The sequence below is a fragment of the Gouania willdenowi genome, unplaced genomic scaffold (assembly GCF_900634775.1).
Source record: "Gouania willdenowi unplaced genomic scaffold, fGouWil2.1 scaffold_188_arrow_ctg1, whole genome shotgun sequence".
Lineage (NCBI taxonomy): Eukaryota > Metazoa > Chordata > Actinopteri > Blenniiformes > Gobiesocidae > Gouania > Gouania willdenowi.
This window is the reverse complement of record NW_021144938.1, coordinates 405,860-417,521: the sequence shown is the minus strand read 5'-3', so window position 1 is coordinate 417,521 and position 11,662 is coordinate 405,860. Positions and strand designations below refer to the sequence as shown.

The window sequence follows — 11,662 nt, the reverse complement described above, 5'->3', positions numbered from 1 at the left end:
GTGTTACTAATATGTTTAAATTGATTTTCATTTACTTGTGTGTTATTTTATAATTGGATGTGAAACTCTTTTGTCAAAATTAAATAAAATGTCAAAAAAGTAGAGAGAAATCTGAGGTATTTATTTAATTTCAATAATTTAACATGCATAGCTGTCATCAAAAAATTGCACTACATGTAGTTTTACCTTCAACAGCATGTGCAAACAAGGTGGGAGGAAAAAGACAATATTGGGATATACTGTATATATGGGAGCCCTGATACACCATATTTGTTATTGTGCAATATTTTTTTTATAATATATATAATATAATAATATTTTTTTCCTTAAATGTACCCTTTTTTTGTTCTGTGCTTTTGAAGAAGTTGGAAGTTGAGTTCATTATCCTTATTGAGTTTGTAATCTTGCAAATATTTTTGTAAAAGTTACAAACAATAAATAAAAAACAACACCCAGTGTTTGTTTTGTTTTTTTTGCTTATGCATTTCATGTGTTTCAGCGTACGCCACCTGAAGTGATCTTACCTACGCACAGTTTCATAAATGTTGGGAGAGTATGGAGGCTATATTAAATAACTGTTTATGTTTCTTTAATGGTGTTTTACGACGTTGATTTTGGTAGATGGCTAAAAGCTTGTTCATGTGGATCTGAATTTTATGTTTTGATGAGCGCATTGAGATGACTTTGTTGTAAATTATGCTTTATAAATAAAGTTGAATTGAATTGAATTAACACTTGTCAGCAGAAACATATGAAATTGTCATTGGTGTTGACATTGGTGGTCACGATTTGGAACGCCCTGCTTACCCTACCCTAGTGCTCACGGCACGTCACTGAGAGCCTGTGTTTGTTAATGTGCACGCAGCAGCCTCCGTTTGGGTACTGTAAGTGACACTGTGTTGTTGCTGCTGCTGCTAGAATGGTGTGTGCACATAGAACAGACCTGGGCATTTTACGGCCAGTGGGCCACATGCGGCTGACTGACCGGCCCGCGTAAGTTTCATAAGAAATGACAAAATAAACAATTTTTTTTATTTTACCTCATGAGTGTGCATTGCTTTTATTTTGTAGCTTTTGTTTTTTGATGTCGCGCAATGGTACGTAAGCAGTAGTGGAACAAATCAGCGCTTCAGCACCACGGAGAGTGACCACTTTATTTTGACACACTTTATTTATTTCAACTCAGAGCCTGTATAAGTAGCTATAAAGTTTAGTAAAACTGGCACAGTGGCCCACATGTTCACAAACACAATTTCAATATGAAGTACTAGAAGCCCACTGCATATCAGTCCATTTACAGCTTTTTATGGTCACTTTTTACTGGATCCAGACTGAGATACCGCTCCATCCACTCCTCGTGCACCATTGCCTCAGCAGTCCTCCGGTTGTTTTGCACCGAGCCTGCACACGCATGCACCTAACTTAGTATGACGCATTTCACCCCCAAAATGTCGACTAAAAAGAGAAAGGTAGATGCTGAATGCAGGGTTTTCAACAAGATATGGACTGCCAAGTATTTATTTACCAAAGTCAGACGTAAAGCGTAAAGTTTGGTTTGCAGGGACCAGATTGCTGTGTTCAAGGATTACAATTTGAGTCGACATTACAAGACGAAACATTCAGAGAAATATAAAAACTTAAATGATGGTGAAATGGTGCGGATATCGGAAAATTTGGTAGCGACGTTCCAAAAGCAACAAGAGGAGCACGAAACTGAACATGGTGACATCAGCTATCACACAACTATCCGATGGCTCAGCCTGGGCAAAGTGCTAAAAAGAGTCTGGGATCTGAAAGCAGAGATCCGAGCGTTTTGTGAGAAGAAAGGCAAAGACATCTCAGATGAGAAATGGCTGACAAATTTTGCATTTGCTGTTGACGTGACTGCACTGATGACTGCACTGAACACCAAACTGCAAGGCAAGGGCCTTTTCGTCCATGAAATGCACAACCTGGTGAAGGCTTTCATGGCCAAGTTACAGTTTCTTTCAAGGCAACTGGAGAGCAACAATCTCACTCACATGCAAACCCTGAAGGAAGTCACACCATCAGATGATCACCTCCGCAGGTACTCATCTATGTTAGGAGCACCGCATGGCGAGTTTTCGAGGCGATTTGAAGATCTCAGAACAATGGAGAGTGAGATGCACTTGATTTCCTCACCATTTACCTGCAATGTGGATGATGCACCAAGTGGTGTCCAGCTGGAACTCATTGACCTGCAGTCTGATGCAGAGCACTTCAAGTCACAACCACTGCTGGATTTCTACTCTGCTCTTAAGCAAGAGAGGTTTCCAAACATGAGGAGACATGCTCAGAAGATTTTTGTGCTCTTTGGCTCTAGCTACATAAGTGAGCAAACATTCTCAGTGATGAAGTTTAACAAGTCCAGGTACAGATCCTCTCTCACTGATGATCATCTGTCAGCTGTGCTTTGCATCTCCACCTCAGACATTCAAGCTGACTTTGATGCACTTGTTAAAGACCAACAGAGACTAGATTTCTCTCACTTAATAAGAAAAAAGAACTGGAAAAAAACACACAATGAGTGTGAATGTGATTAACCAACAAATGTAGGCACCTAATTGTTCCAATATGTCATACAATGTCATACTGAATGTGGCTGAAAATGGTCACTAATATAGTGACTCAAAAACTGTACAAATGTTCACATTTTGTTAACCATTGTTTTGGGAAGTTTTAGTGAATAAATGTCATTTTTTTCTCTCTTTTATTGCTCAATTGTAACATATATTCTTACCAGTCTTTCCAGCTTATCAAAACAATGTTATTTACTGCTTTATATAAAGAAACACAATTAATGTTATGCAGATTTCAGTTCAGTTTTGGTCCGGCCCTCCATAATATTTTCTTATTCTCACGTGGCCCCATGTAAAAAACAATTGTCCACCCCTGACATAGAGAGAAAGAAGCGCTGCAGTAATATGCTATTAACAGAGCATGTTATATTACTGTGATGTTGCTGTTGGACTAAAGTTAGCTTGTTAGCTCCTCTGAGGGAGGGACTTTGGAAGTTTGGAGGCAGGGCAAGAGAGCAGAGGGGAGGGATTGGGAGAGAGGGATCTCAGAGGTGTGCACGGCACCTTTAAGGAGATGGAGATGTTCTTTAGGTGGTGGAAGGCTGTTTTTGTTTTTGATTTAATCTAACTGCTGAATGTCAAATCTGAGTCAATCAGAACAATCAAGGTTCTAGCGTTTTTCCACCTGTTCTTTGATCACCACCAGTTTAAGTCAATTATTATATAAAATGAGATGTAGCGGCTCTTAAACTATAACACGGAAGAAGAACCTGGAACAAGAACAAATGAATACATATTTACATGTTTATTTGTTTCAAAAAATCATTGTGAAAATCCAAAAAAATGATCTAAAACAAACTATTGAATATATGTATTTACAAGAACAAGCATTTAGCGTTTGAAAAAGAAAGTCTTGATTCTTTTGAAATGTTTTTGAATCCTCTTCTTCAAAGAACCAAAACAGCCGGTAACTCCATCTGAAGACTGATCCAGAACGTCATCATTTAAATGAGGAGTGGGAGCAGACACCAAGTCCAAGTCAGTCAGAGGAGGGAGACTATCAGCTTCTGCAGTGGCCAAATTCAGTGTGTCACTATCTGATGACTTGGATGCAGAGGCATCATCTAGAACACACTTTTCATCTGATGCATGGCAGGAGGTCTCATTAGCCTGTAATGAGGGTTGATGGTGTCTGCTGGTCTCCTGCTGGTTGAGGTGGGATGTGCTGAAGAAAGGGTGGAACTGAGCCTGACAGGGAGAGATCCTTTCATTTCCATCCAAGCAGAGAAGCTGCTTCAGCAGGTCCACAAAGGCTTCTCTGTCCTCAACCTCACCACTTTCTTCTCCTGGATGAACCTGCATTTCAATACAAAAGACTGGTCATTACATAAGCTCACACATCAGGCATATCGGTAAGTAGTTTATGGTCAAGATATCTCAATAACTTCTTGACAGTCAAGATTTAATCAGGACAGTGACATTTATTGACATTTATGAAAAACTTACATTGACCAGATCATCCAAAGAAGAGAACTCAATGAAATGGTGTTCCTCCTTAGTTGAGATGCTGTTACCAGCTTCATATTCTTCTGGTGTCTGGGGAAACAAGATGAGTGTTATGAAGTTCATTGTAAAGTTAAACTTTGGTGAACTTGAGTTTGCCAGAAAAAAAAAAAAACTTCAGTTTTACCATCAGTCGCCATTTTGAGCCCTCCTCAGCCTCACAAAAGAAGCAACTGGTGTAAGCCCCGGCCTGAAGCTGGTCGTCCTTCGGTAAACCAAGAAGTTCTGAAACACGCTTCATCATTTGGTATTCACAGAACACAGAGAAGAGGTTTTCTCCAATGTAGAGGAATACAAGCACACAACCAAGGGCCCACACATCAATGGCCTCACTGAAAGGAAGGCCAATGGAGACTTCAGGAGCCCTGAGAAGCAAGGATGCGAGATAAGAGTGAGAATCTATGACCAACATATCATTACAATGCATTACAGGTTTGTCCTAACCACAGCTAAGCCATGTGAGGAGAAATCCTCCTACCTGTATCCTAGAGGCTGAATTTCAAGGCAAGGCTCCATGCTGGAAGTTTTAACAGCCACACCAAAGTCGATTAATTTCACCTTCAGTTCCTGGATATTCCTATTGACCACCATGACATTGTCAGGTTTTATGTCTGTGTGGATGATTCCAAGGCCTTTTAGGGCATCTAAAGCCACCAATAGCTGCAGAAACGAGATCAGAAGACACAGGTTTAGAATAAACGTTGTACATTTGCTGTATGAGCTCAGGTTTTAAAACAGGATTTCTTTCATTCTACGTTTAGGTGTTACAGTAAGTCTAAAATTCTACGTGCCAACCATACCTGCTCAGCAATTGTATGGATATAATTCACACTCAGGGGTTCCCACTCTCGGTTTTCCATCAGAGTGTGAAGGTCGATCTCAAGAAGTTCAAATGCCAGGCAATTGCAGTCCATGTACACAAAATGCTCGTAAAACGTAAGCAAATTTGTGCGGTCAGTATCAAGGACACTAATTACCTTTAGCATTGAAATCTGTGAAGAAGAAGAAAAAGAAAAAGAAGGGACTATTAGATGTTAAATACTTTGGCTGATTCCAACAGGTCTTAGAAAATCTGTATTTTGTGAATTTGCGAATATCACAAAAGTGCAAAAGGGAACAAAGTTTGGTTTCATTGTTGATATTAATAAATATATAAATTAATAGGTACAAAAGCTACATGAACACGTGTAAATGGACAATGGCTATCAGCTTTACATTTACACGTTTATTGATATGATATCTACATGGAATATTGTGTTACAAATATACAGATTTTTTAAAAATAGATCTGTTCAGTTCAATGCAATTTTGGGAATATAGTACAAAAGTTATGAAAAGCACATTACCATGTTGAAGTAATTACACATTGATAACAAAAATATTGTTCATAGAATTTAGAAATAGCAAAACCTGAGCCATCAAATGTTAGAAGGTGCAAACAGGTACCTCATTCTCAAGATGGTCTTCAAAGCCGTCCTTGATGATTTTCACAGCCACCGTCTCGTTGTTCTTAAGGTTCTGGCACTTCATCACCTGCCCAAAGTTGCCATAACCAATACACTCCAGGATGGAGTAATCTGCAGTGCTGCTGCAGAGAACCGGAAGTTCAGCTGCTGTGAGTGTGGAAAGAAAGAACAGAGGGTCAGTATTGAGTAGTTCAGTCTGTGTATGTGTCTGTAGTGAACAAAGGTGACCACATAATTGTATTGTGAGGAAGGGCCTTAATGACACTTATACAACAATTAGTAATTTGACTGGACAAGAGACATTCAATGAGTGCTGATATAGACATTAATCAACTGTCAGTTAGGAAATGTTTCACAAAATGTGCTTTCAATACTGTTGTATAGAAGCAATATATAAAGGTAGATATGTTGCAAAATGTGAGAGCTTGTAGAATGTGATTTGAGCTTGTGTATAAAAAATTCTCACATGTGAAATAAATTTACACAAATGATGGAAAAACATTTAGAGACTGATATTTACACATAAAATGACAGCTTCAAACTTGTAATCCAACATTTATTCACATGTTTTTTAATTACGGTAAACAATCATTTGTGCAAGTAATTAAAAAAAACATGTGAATAAATGTTGGATTACAAGTTTGCAGCTATAATTTTATGTGTAAACATCAGTCTATACATTTTTTCTTGTCATTTGTGACATTAAAATTTTTTCACGTGTAGATTTTTTATACACAAGCCACTTTCAAGTCTAAAGTCCCTATCTACAGTATAAAAACCCTGTTTCTCATTGAGTCTTTTTTACCTGCTGCAGCTGAAGCATCAGAACACAGAAAAGTGGACATTTTACACTCAACTTCTTTAAAAGTCACAAAAACTGTCTTGACATTAAATAATAACAATCAACTAGAAAAAATCTAAACATAAATATAAACAGTAGTTAGACTAACATGTGCAAAACTTAATAAAATAATATAACAAGATAACAGTAACAAGATAATAATAATAATAATAATAATAATAATAATAATAATAATAATAATAATAATAATAATAATAATAATAGTAATAATAATAATAATAATAATAATGAGAACTGCAAGCAGTTATGAAAGGGGGCCAGGCCTTCCCTTGCGACTCGGACCCCAGGTTTTGCGGAGCCCCTGAAAGTACGTCACGAATGATGACAGGCTCGTGGCGAGCGTCAGGACACAGGCCAACGTGCCATTTGCTGTGAACAGGTGGATATGAAGTTTTGGAAGATGTGATTTAAAGTGTGAAAGTTACAGACCAAAATGCATTTGCACCTATTATAGCGCCACCTCGTGGTACACTTTGTGGTATGGGTGATCTGTGTGCTCTTCTATAGTTACCCTGTAAATTTCACAGCCCTCAACATAATACTTCAGCTGAAATAAAGGTTTGTTTATTTATATGTTATGTAGTAATAAGCAGTGTTTAAAATAACGGCGTTTAAAATAACGGCATTAGGTAACAGCGTTTGTTTTTCAGAAACGGGCTAATCTAACTAATTACTTTTTATGCCGTTACAACGCTGTTATCGTTACTGAACGTTAAATGCGGTGCGTTACACGTATTGATTAAATGAACTGTGATCCGAAAGCATCCCTGGCTTCTTACTCAATGTAGTGAGCAGGTGGGTTAAAAACAAGGTGAGCGATTATGATTGGCTAAGGCGACGTGCCAGCACTTGCGACACACACACGCGACACACACACACACACACACACACACACACACACACACACACACACACACACACACTGCAGATTGGATGAAGCAGCAGAGATGGCGAGCGTGGAGCAGTCTGATGAAAAGTTGTCATTTTTAAGGTGACGATACAAACACTACTTTAAATTAATTGTGGTCAAAGGCAAGAACGTGCATGTGAAGTGTTCTTTATATCCAGGAGTGAAGACTTTGTCAACATCCGCTGTAAGCAACTCAAAATTAATGAAGCACCTCACGACACATGCATCTAAAAAAATCTGAATTATTTGACGTATAGCAACTTTTTTTTTTTTTTTAACAGTAATGCAAATAGTTACTTTCCTTGGTAATGAGTTACTTTTATTACAGAGTAATTCAGTTACTAACGCAGTTACTTTTTGGAACAAGTAGTGAGTAACTATAACTAATTACTTTTTTAAAGTAACGTTCCCAGCACTGGTAATAAGCCACGCCCACTTTGACCAACTGCGATTAACTTCGAGATACGGCCCCAGGAGCGTCCCAAGGTCATACCCACCTAATTTGGTAAAAATTGGTCTTGCCATTTAAGAGATATAAATTTCCCATATTTGCAGCGCTCCCTAGTGGCATAACTTATTAAAACTTTGCTTGTACCCTTGCAGTCACATGACAACCAAGGATCTCAGATTTGGTGTTGTTAGCATTTATTTTGACCGAGATATGCAACAGTTTTTATAGCTTTGCATATTTTTATAGCTAGCTAGAAAATTTTACTCAGTAATTATTCGCGCATATTTTGAGCCAACAAAATGATTTTATCAACTTTAGATCAGGTCCAACTGAAGACTCTACGTGCCAAGTTTCATGGGGATTAAACAAAACCCCAAGGAGGAATTTGAAAAAGTAGGTTTTTGATATGTCGTGACTTACAAAGAGCAATGTGCTGTGGGAGTGGGCGTGGCCTATGTCAGAAGATGCGACTCTATGTAGGGAACATGTGGATATGAATTTTTTTAAAGATGTGAATTAAATTGTGAAAGTTAAAGGCCAAAATGTTTTTGCAATTATAGCACCACCTCGTGACGCTATAATTGGTATGGGTGGTCTGTGTAGTCGTCTATATCAACCCTGTAAAATTCACTGCCCTCAACATAATAATTCAGCAGAAATAAATGTTTGTTTATTTATGTGTTATTATGTCATTAGCCACGCCCACTTTGACCAATCGTGAATAACTTTGAGATATCGCCTCAGGAAGGACCCAAGATCATCCCCTCCAAATTTGGTAACAATTGGTCGTGCCAATTAAGAGATATAAATATTCGTTATTTGTAGCGCCCCCTAGTGGTCTACATCATTCAAATTTGGCGCATACCCTCACAGTCACATGCCAACTAAGGAACTCAGATTTGGTGTTGTTAGCATTTATTTTGACTGAGATATGCGCCAATTTGCATTTTTATAGCCAGCTAGAAAACTTTACCCGAACAAACTCATAGAGTTAACTGGAGATTACGTCCAACTGAAGACTCTACGTGCCAAGTTTCACGCTGATTGGACAAAACCCCAAGGAGGAGTTCGAAAAAGTAGGTTTTTCAGGTTTTGCGATTTTGCTCCGAGAAAAGTTTAGGCGGAAATGGGCGTGGCCTAGCCAAGGTGATTCAGTGCTATTCAAGGAATCTGTGGATATGAAGGTTTTAAATTTGCAACAAACGGTGTGGGAATTATTGGCCAAAACGCTTTGACCTTTGTTAGAGCGCCACCTGCTGGCGGATATATGTGAATTTTTGCGTCCAAGGTCCTCTGGGGGTTTTGGACCCAACCACCAAAGGGCACCGCCCTACCTAGCACGGTTTAGCCTGCAGCACTACTTTTACCCAAGGAAACATAATAAATATAATAATAATAATAATAAAAATCCTTACGATTACAATAGGGTTCCTAGCACCGCTGGTCCTAGGCCCCACGGGCTTGGCCCCCTAATAAGTTACCCAAAAAGTGGTGGGATCATCAGCTCTAATTTACAGTATCCTTCGCTTCCATTTTCTTTATGTAAGTGAGAAAAGGTTGCCAGCTAGTATAAAATTTCTGGCCACTGCCCCTTGTGGTGTATCGTATTTACTCATATTTCAAGAAATGAACAATATCAATCAATCAATCTTTATTTGTATAGCGCCAAATCATAACCAATGGAATCTCAAGGCACTTTACAGTAGAGCAGTCTTAAGGACGGACTCTTCATTTTATGGATACACACATATGCATATATACGTATATACACATACATATGTATCCCACACCCAACATGAATTCATCATGGCGGCAAGGAAAACCTTCTGTTAAGCAGCAGGAACCTTGTGTGGATCCCATTCCTATGATGAACAGCCATCATTTAATATCATTTAGCCATGATTGAAACTCGGAGGATGTTTGTCCTTCCATTTAAACATTATCAGTCGGCGTGCCAAAAGAGAACCAAAAGCAACCATAGTTTTGGCCCGACGACTGAGATGCAAGTCAGGTGGTATGACCCCAAATATTGCCGCTATGGGTGTGGGTTTTAATGACGTTTTTATGACATCTGTAAATGTTGAAAATATCAGTTTCCAAAACCCATCCAGTTTTGCGCAGGACCAAAACATGTGTGTAAGAGTGCCTGGTGCTTGCCGACAACAGTCACACAAGGGATCAATAGCAGGAAACATTTTAGACGTTTAGACATTTGTTTAAGACGGCGTGTCTTAAACAAATGGAAGAAGAGTGTATATTTCCCACAGCTCCCACAGTCCTAACCCCAATTCTTCCTCCAAACAGTTTTTCAACCTGATCAAAGGTTTCAAGTCGTGAGTGTTAATTAAAGAATAAACAAGTCCAATCGAGCCTTTAGAAGATGGGTTCAGTTTCAAAATCGAGTCTAGGAGAGAGCAGGTCGGTGTGGATGGAAAAGAGGACATAAATGTTGATACAAAATTACGAATCTGAAGATATCTGAAGAAATGTGACCTTGGAATATTGAATTTTGATGTCAATTGATCAAAAGATGCAAAAGTGTCGTTAATAAACATATTTCCAATTGTTGTGGCTCCTGCTTTAACCCAGACATTGAACGCTTTGTCCATGATTTATGGTTTGAAGAGATGTTTTTTTGTTATAGGGGCGTGGATTGAAATATCTTTTAATGAAAAAACTCTTAGAAATTGCGTCCATATCTTAAAAGAGTGTTTAATTATTGGATTTGAAGAATATTCAGATATACGTTTAAGTAAAGGAAGATCTGTATTAAGCAATGCATCTAAAGAGGTAGAATGACAGGACAAATGTTCCAATTGAAGCCATTTAGGGGTTGAATCAGAGTTTTGGGATCATTTCCAGTAGAGTATATTTCATATGTTGGCAGCCCAGTAGTAATATTGAAAGTTATTGTGGGAAAATCCACCATTTTGACAATGGCGTTGTAACATATTTTTATGTATTCTAGGTGTTTTCTTTTTTTTAATTTTTTTAAAAGGATTTTTTTGGCTCTAGTGGCCTTTATATGACAGTTGCTTGACAGGAAGGGGGTGAGAGAGAGCAGGGAATGACACGCAGGAAGGGGTCCCAGGCCGGGAATCGAGCCTGGACCCGCTGCAGGTGAGGAACTACAGCCTCCGTACATGGGGCGGGCGCTCAACCCACTGAGCTACACACCGCCCCCTAGGTGTTTTCTTATTCCAAATGAACTCCGATATTAGTTTATCAATTGATGTGAAAAAAGATCTTGACAGGAACAGAGGAATGCTCTGAAAAACATACAAAAATGTAGGCAGCACATTCATTTTAATTACATTGATTCTACCTCCTAATGATAAAGGCAGCAGACCCCACCGTTCCAAGTCTTGTTTTAAATGACACAATAATGGGAGGAAATTAGCTTTGAAAATGTCATTAAAATCATGTGTGATCCAGATTCCTAGATATTTAAATTTTCATGTGTTAGCTTTCAGGGAAAAAAGGTCAAAATTAATCAATTTGGCAGTAGTATTAAGTGGCATGATTTCACTATTTTGTAAATTAACTTTGAACCCTGATATTTTGCCAAATTCTCCCAATGTGTTCAGTATGATCGGTAATTATATTTTAATTTACTACTTTGTATGCACTCATTTCATAATACAGATGTGAACTCTATACCTAAAAACAGTTCTTAAAAAAAACAAAACAAACTATTCTCAAAAAAAATTACAAAGGCTATAGGACAACAAAACAGAAACAGCGAAAGAGAAAATTGAGCGCTTTCTTGTACGGGAACCACTGCCATAGTGAGACATCTCACTTCTATTACTCAGAGAACCAGGGTTATGTAAATAACCTATAGTTTTAAAGAGTAGATATCACACCTTA

The 11,662-nt window shown here is 38.3% G+C and overlaps 1 protein-coding gene across 1 annotated transcript; it reads right to left on the bottom strand.

Annotated features, from left to right (window-relative positions):
* Positions 1-3,431: 3,431 nt before the first annotated feature.
* Positions 3,432-6,044, bottom strand: LOC114458808 (homeodomain-interacting protein kinase 3-like). Its single transcript, XM_028441192.1, has 6 exons — positions 5,550-6,044; positions 4,904-5,095; positions 4,582-4,763; positions 4,231-4,468; positions 4,047-4,136; positions 3,432-3,896 (listed from the first exon to the last, which is right to left on the bottom strand). The coding sequence occupies exons 1-6, from the start codon at positions 5,631-5,633 to the stop codon at positions 3,432-3,434; spliced, it is 1,251 nt and encodes a 416-aa protein (XP_028296993.1). The 5' UTR covers positions 5,634-6,044.
* Between the last annotated feature and the right edge of the window lie 5,618 nt (positions 6,045-11,662).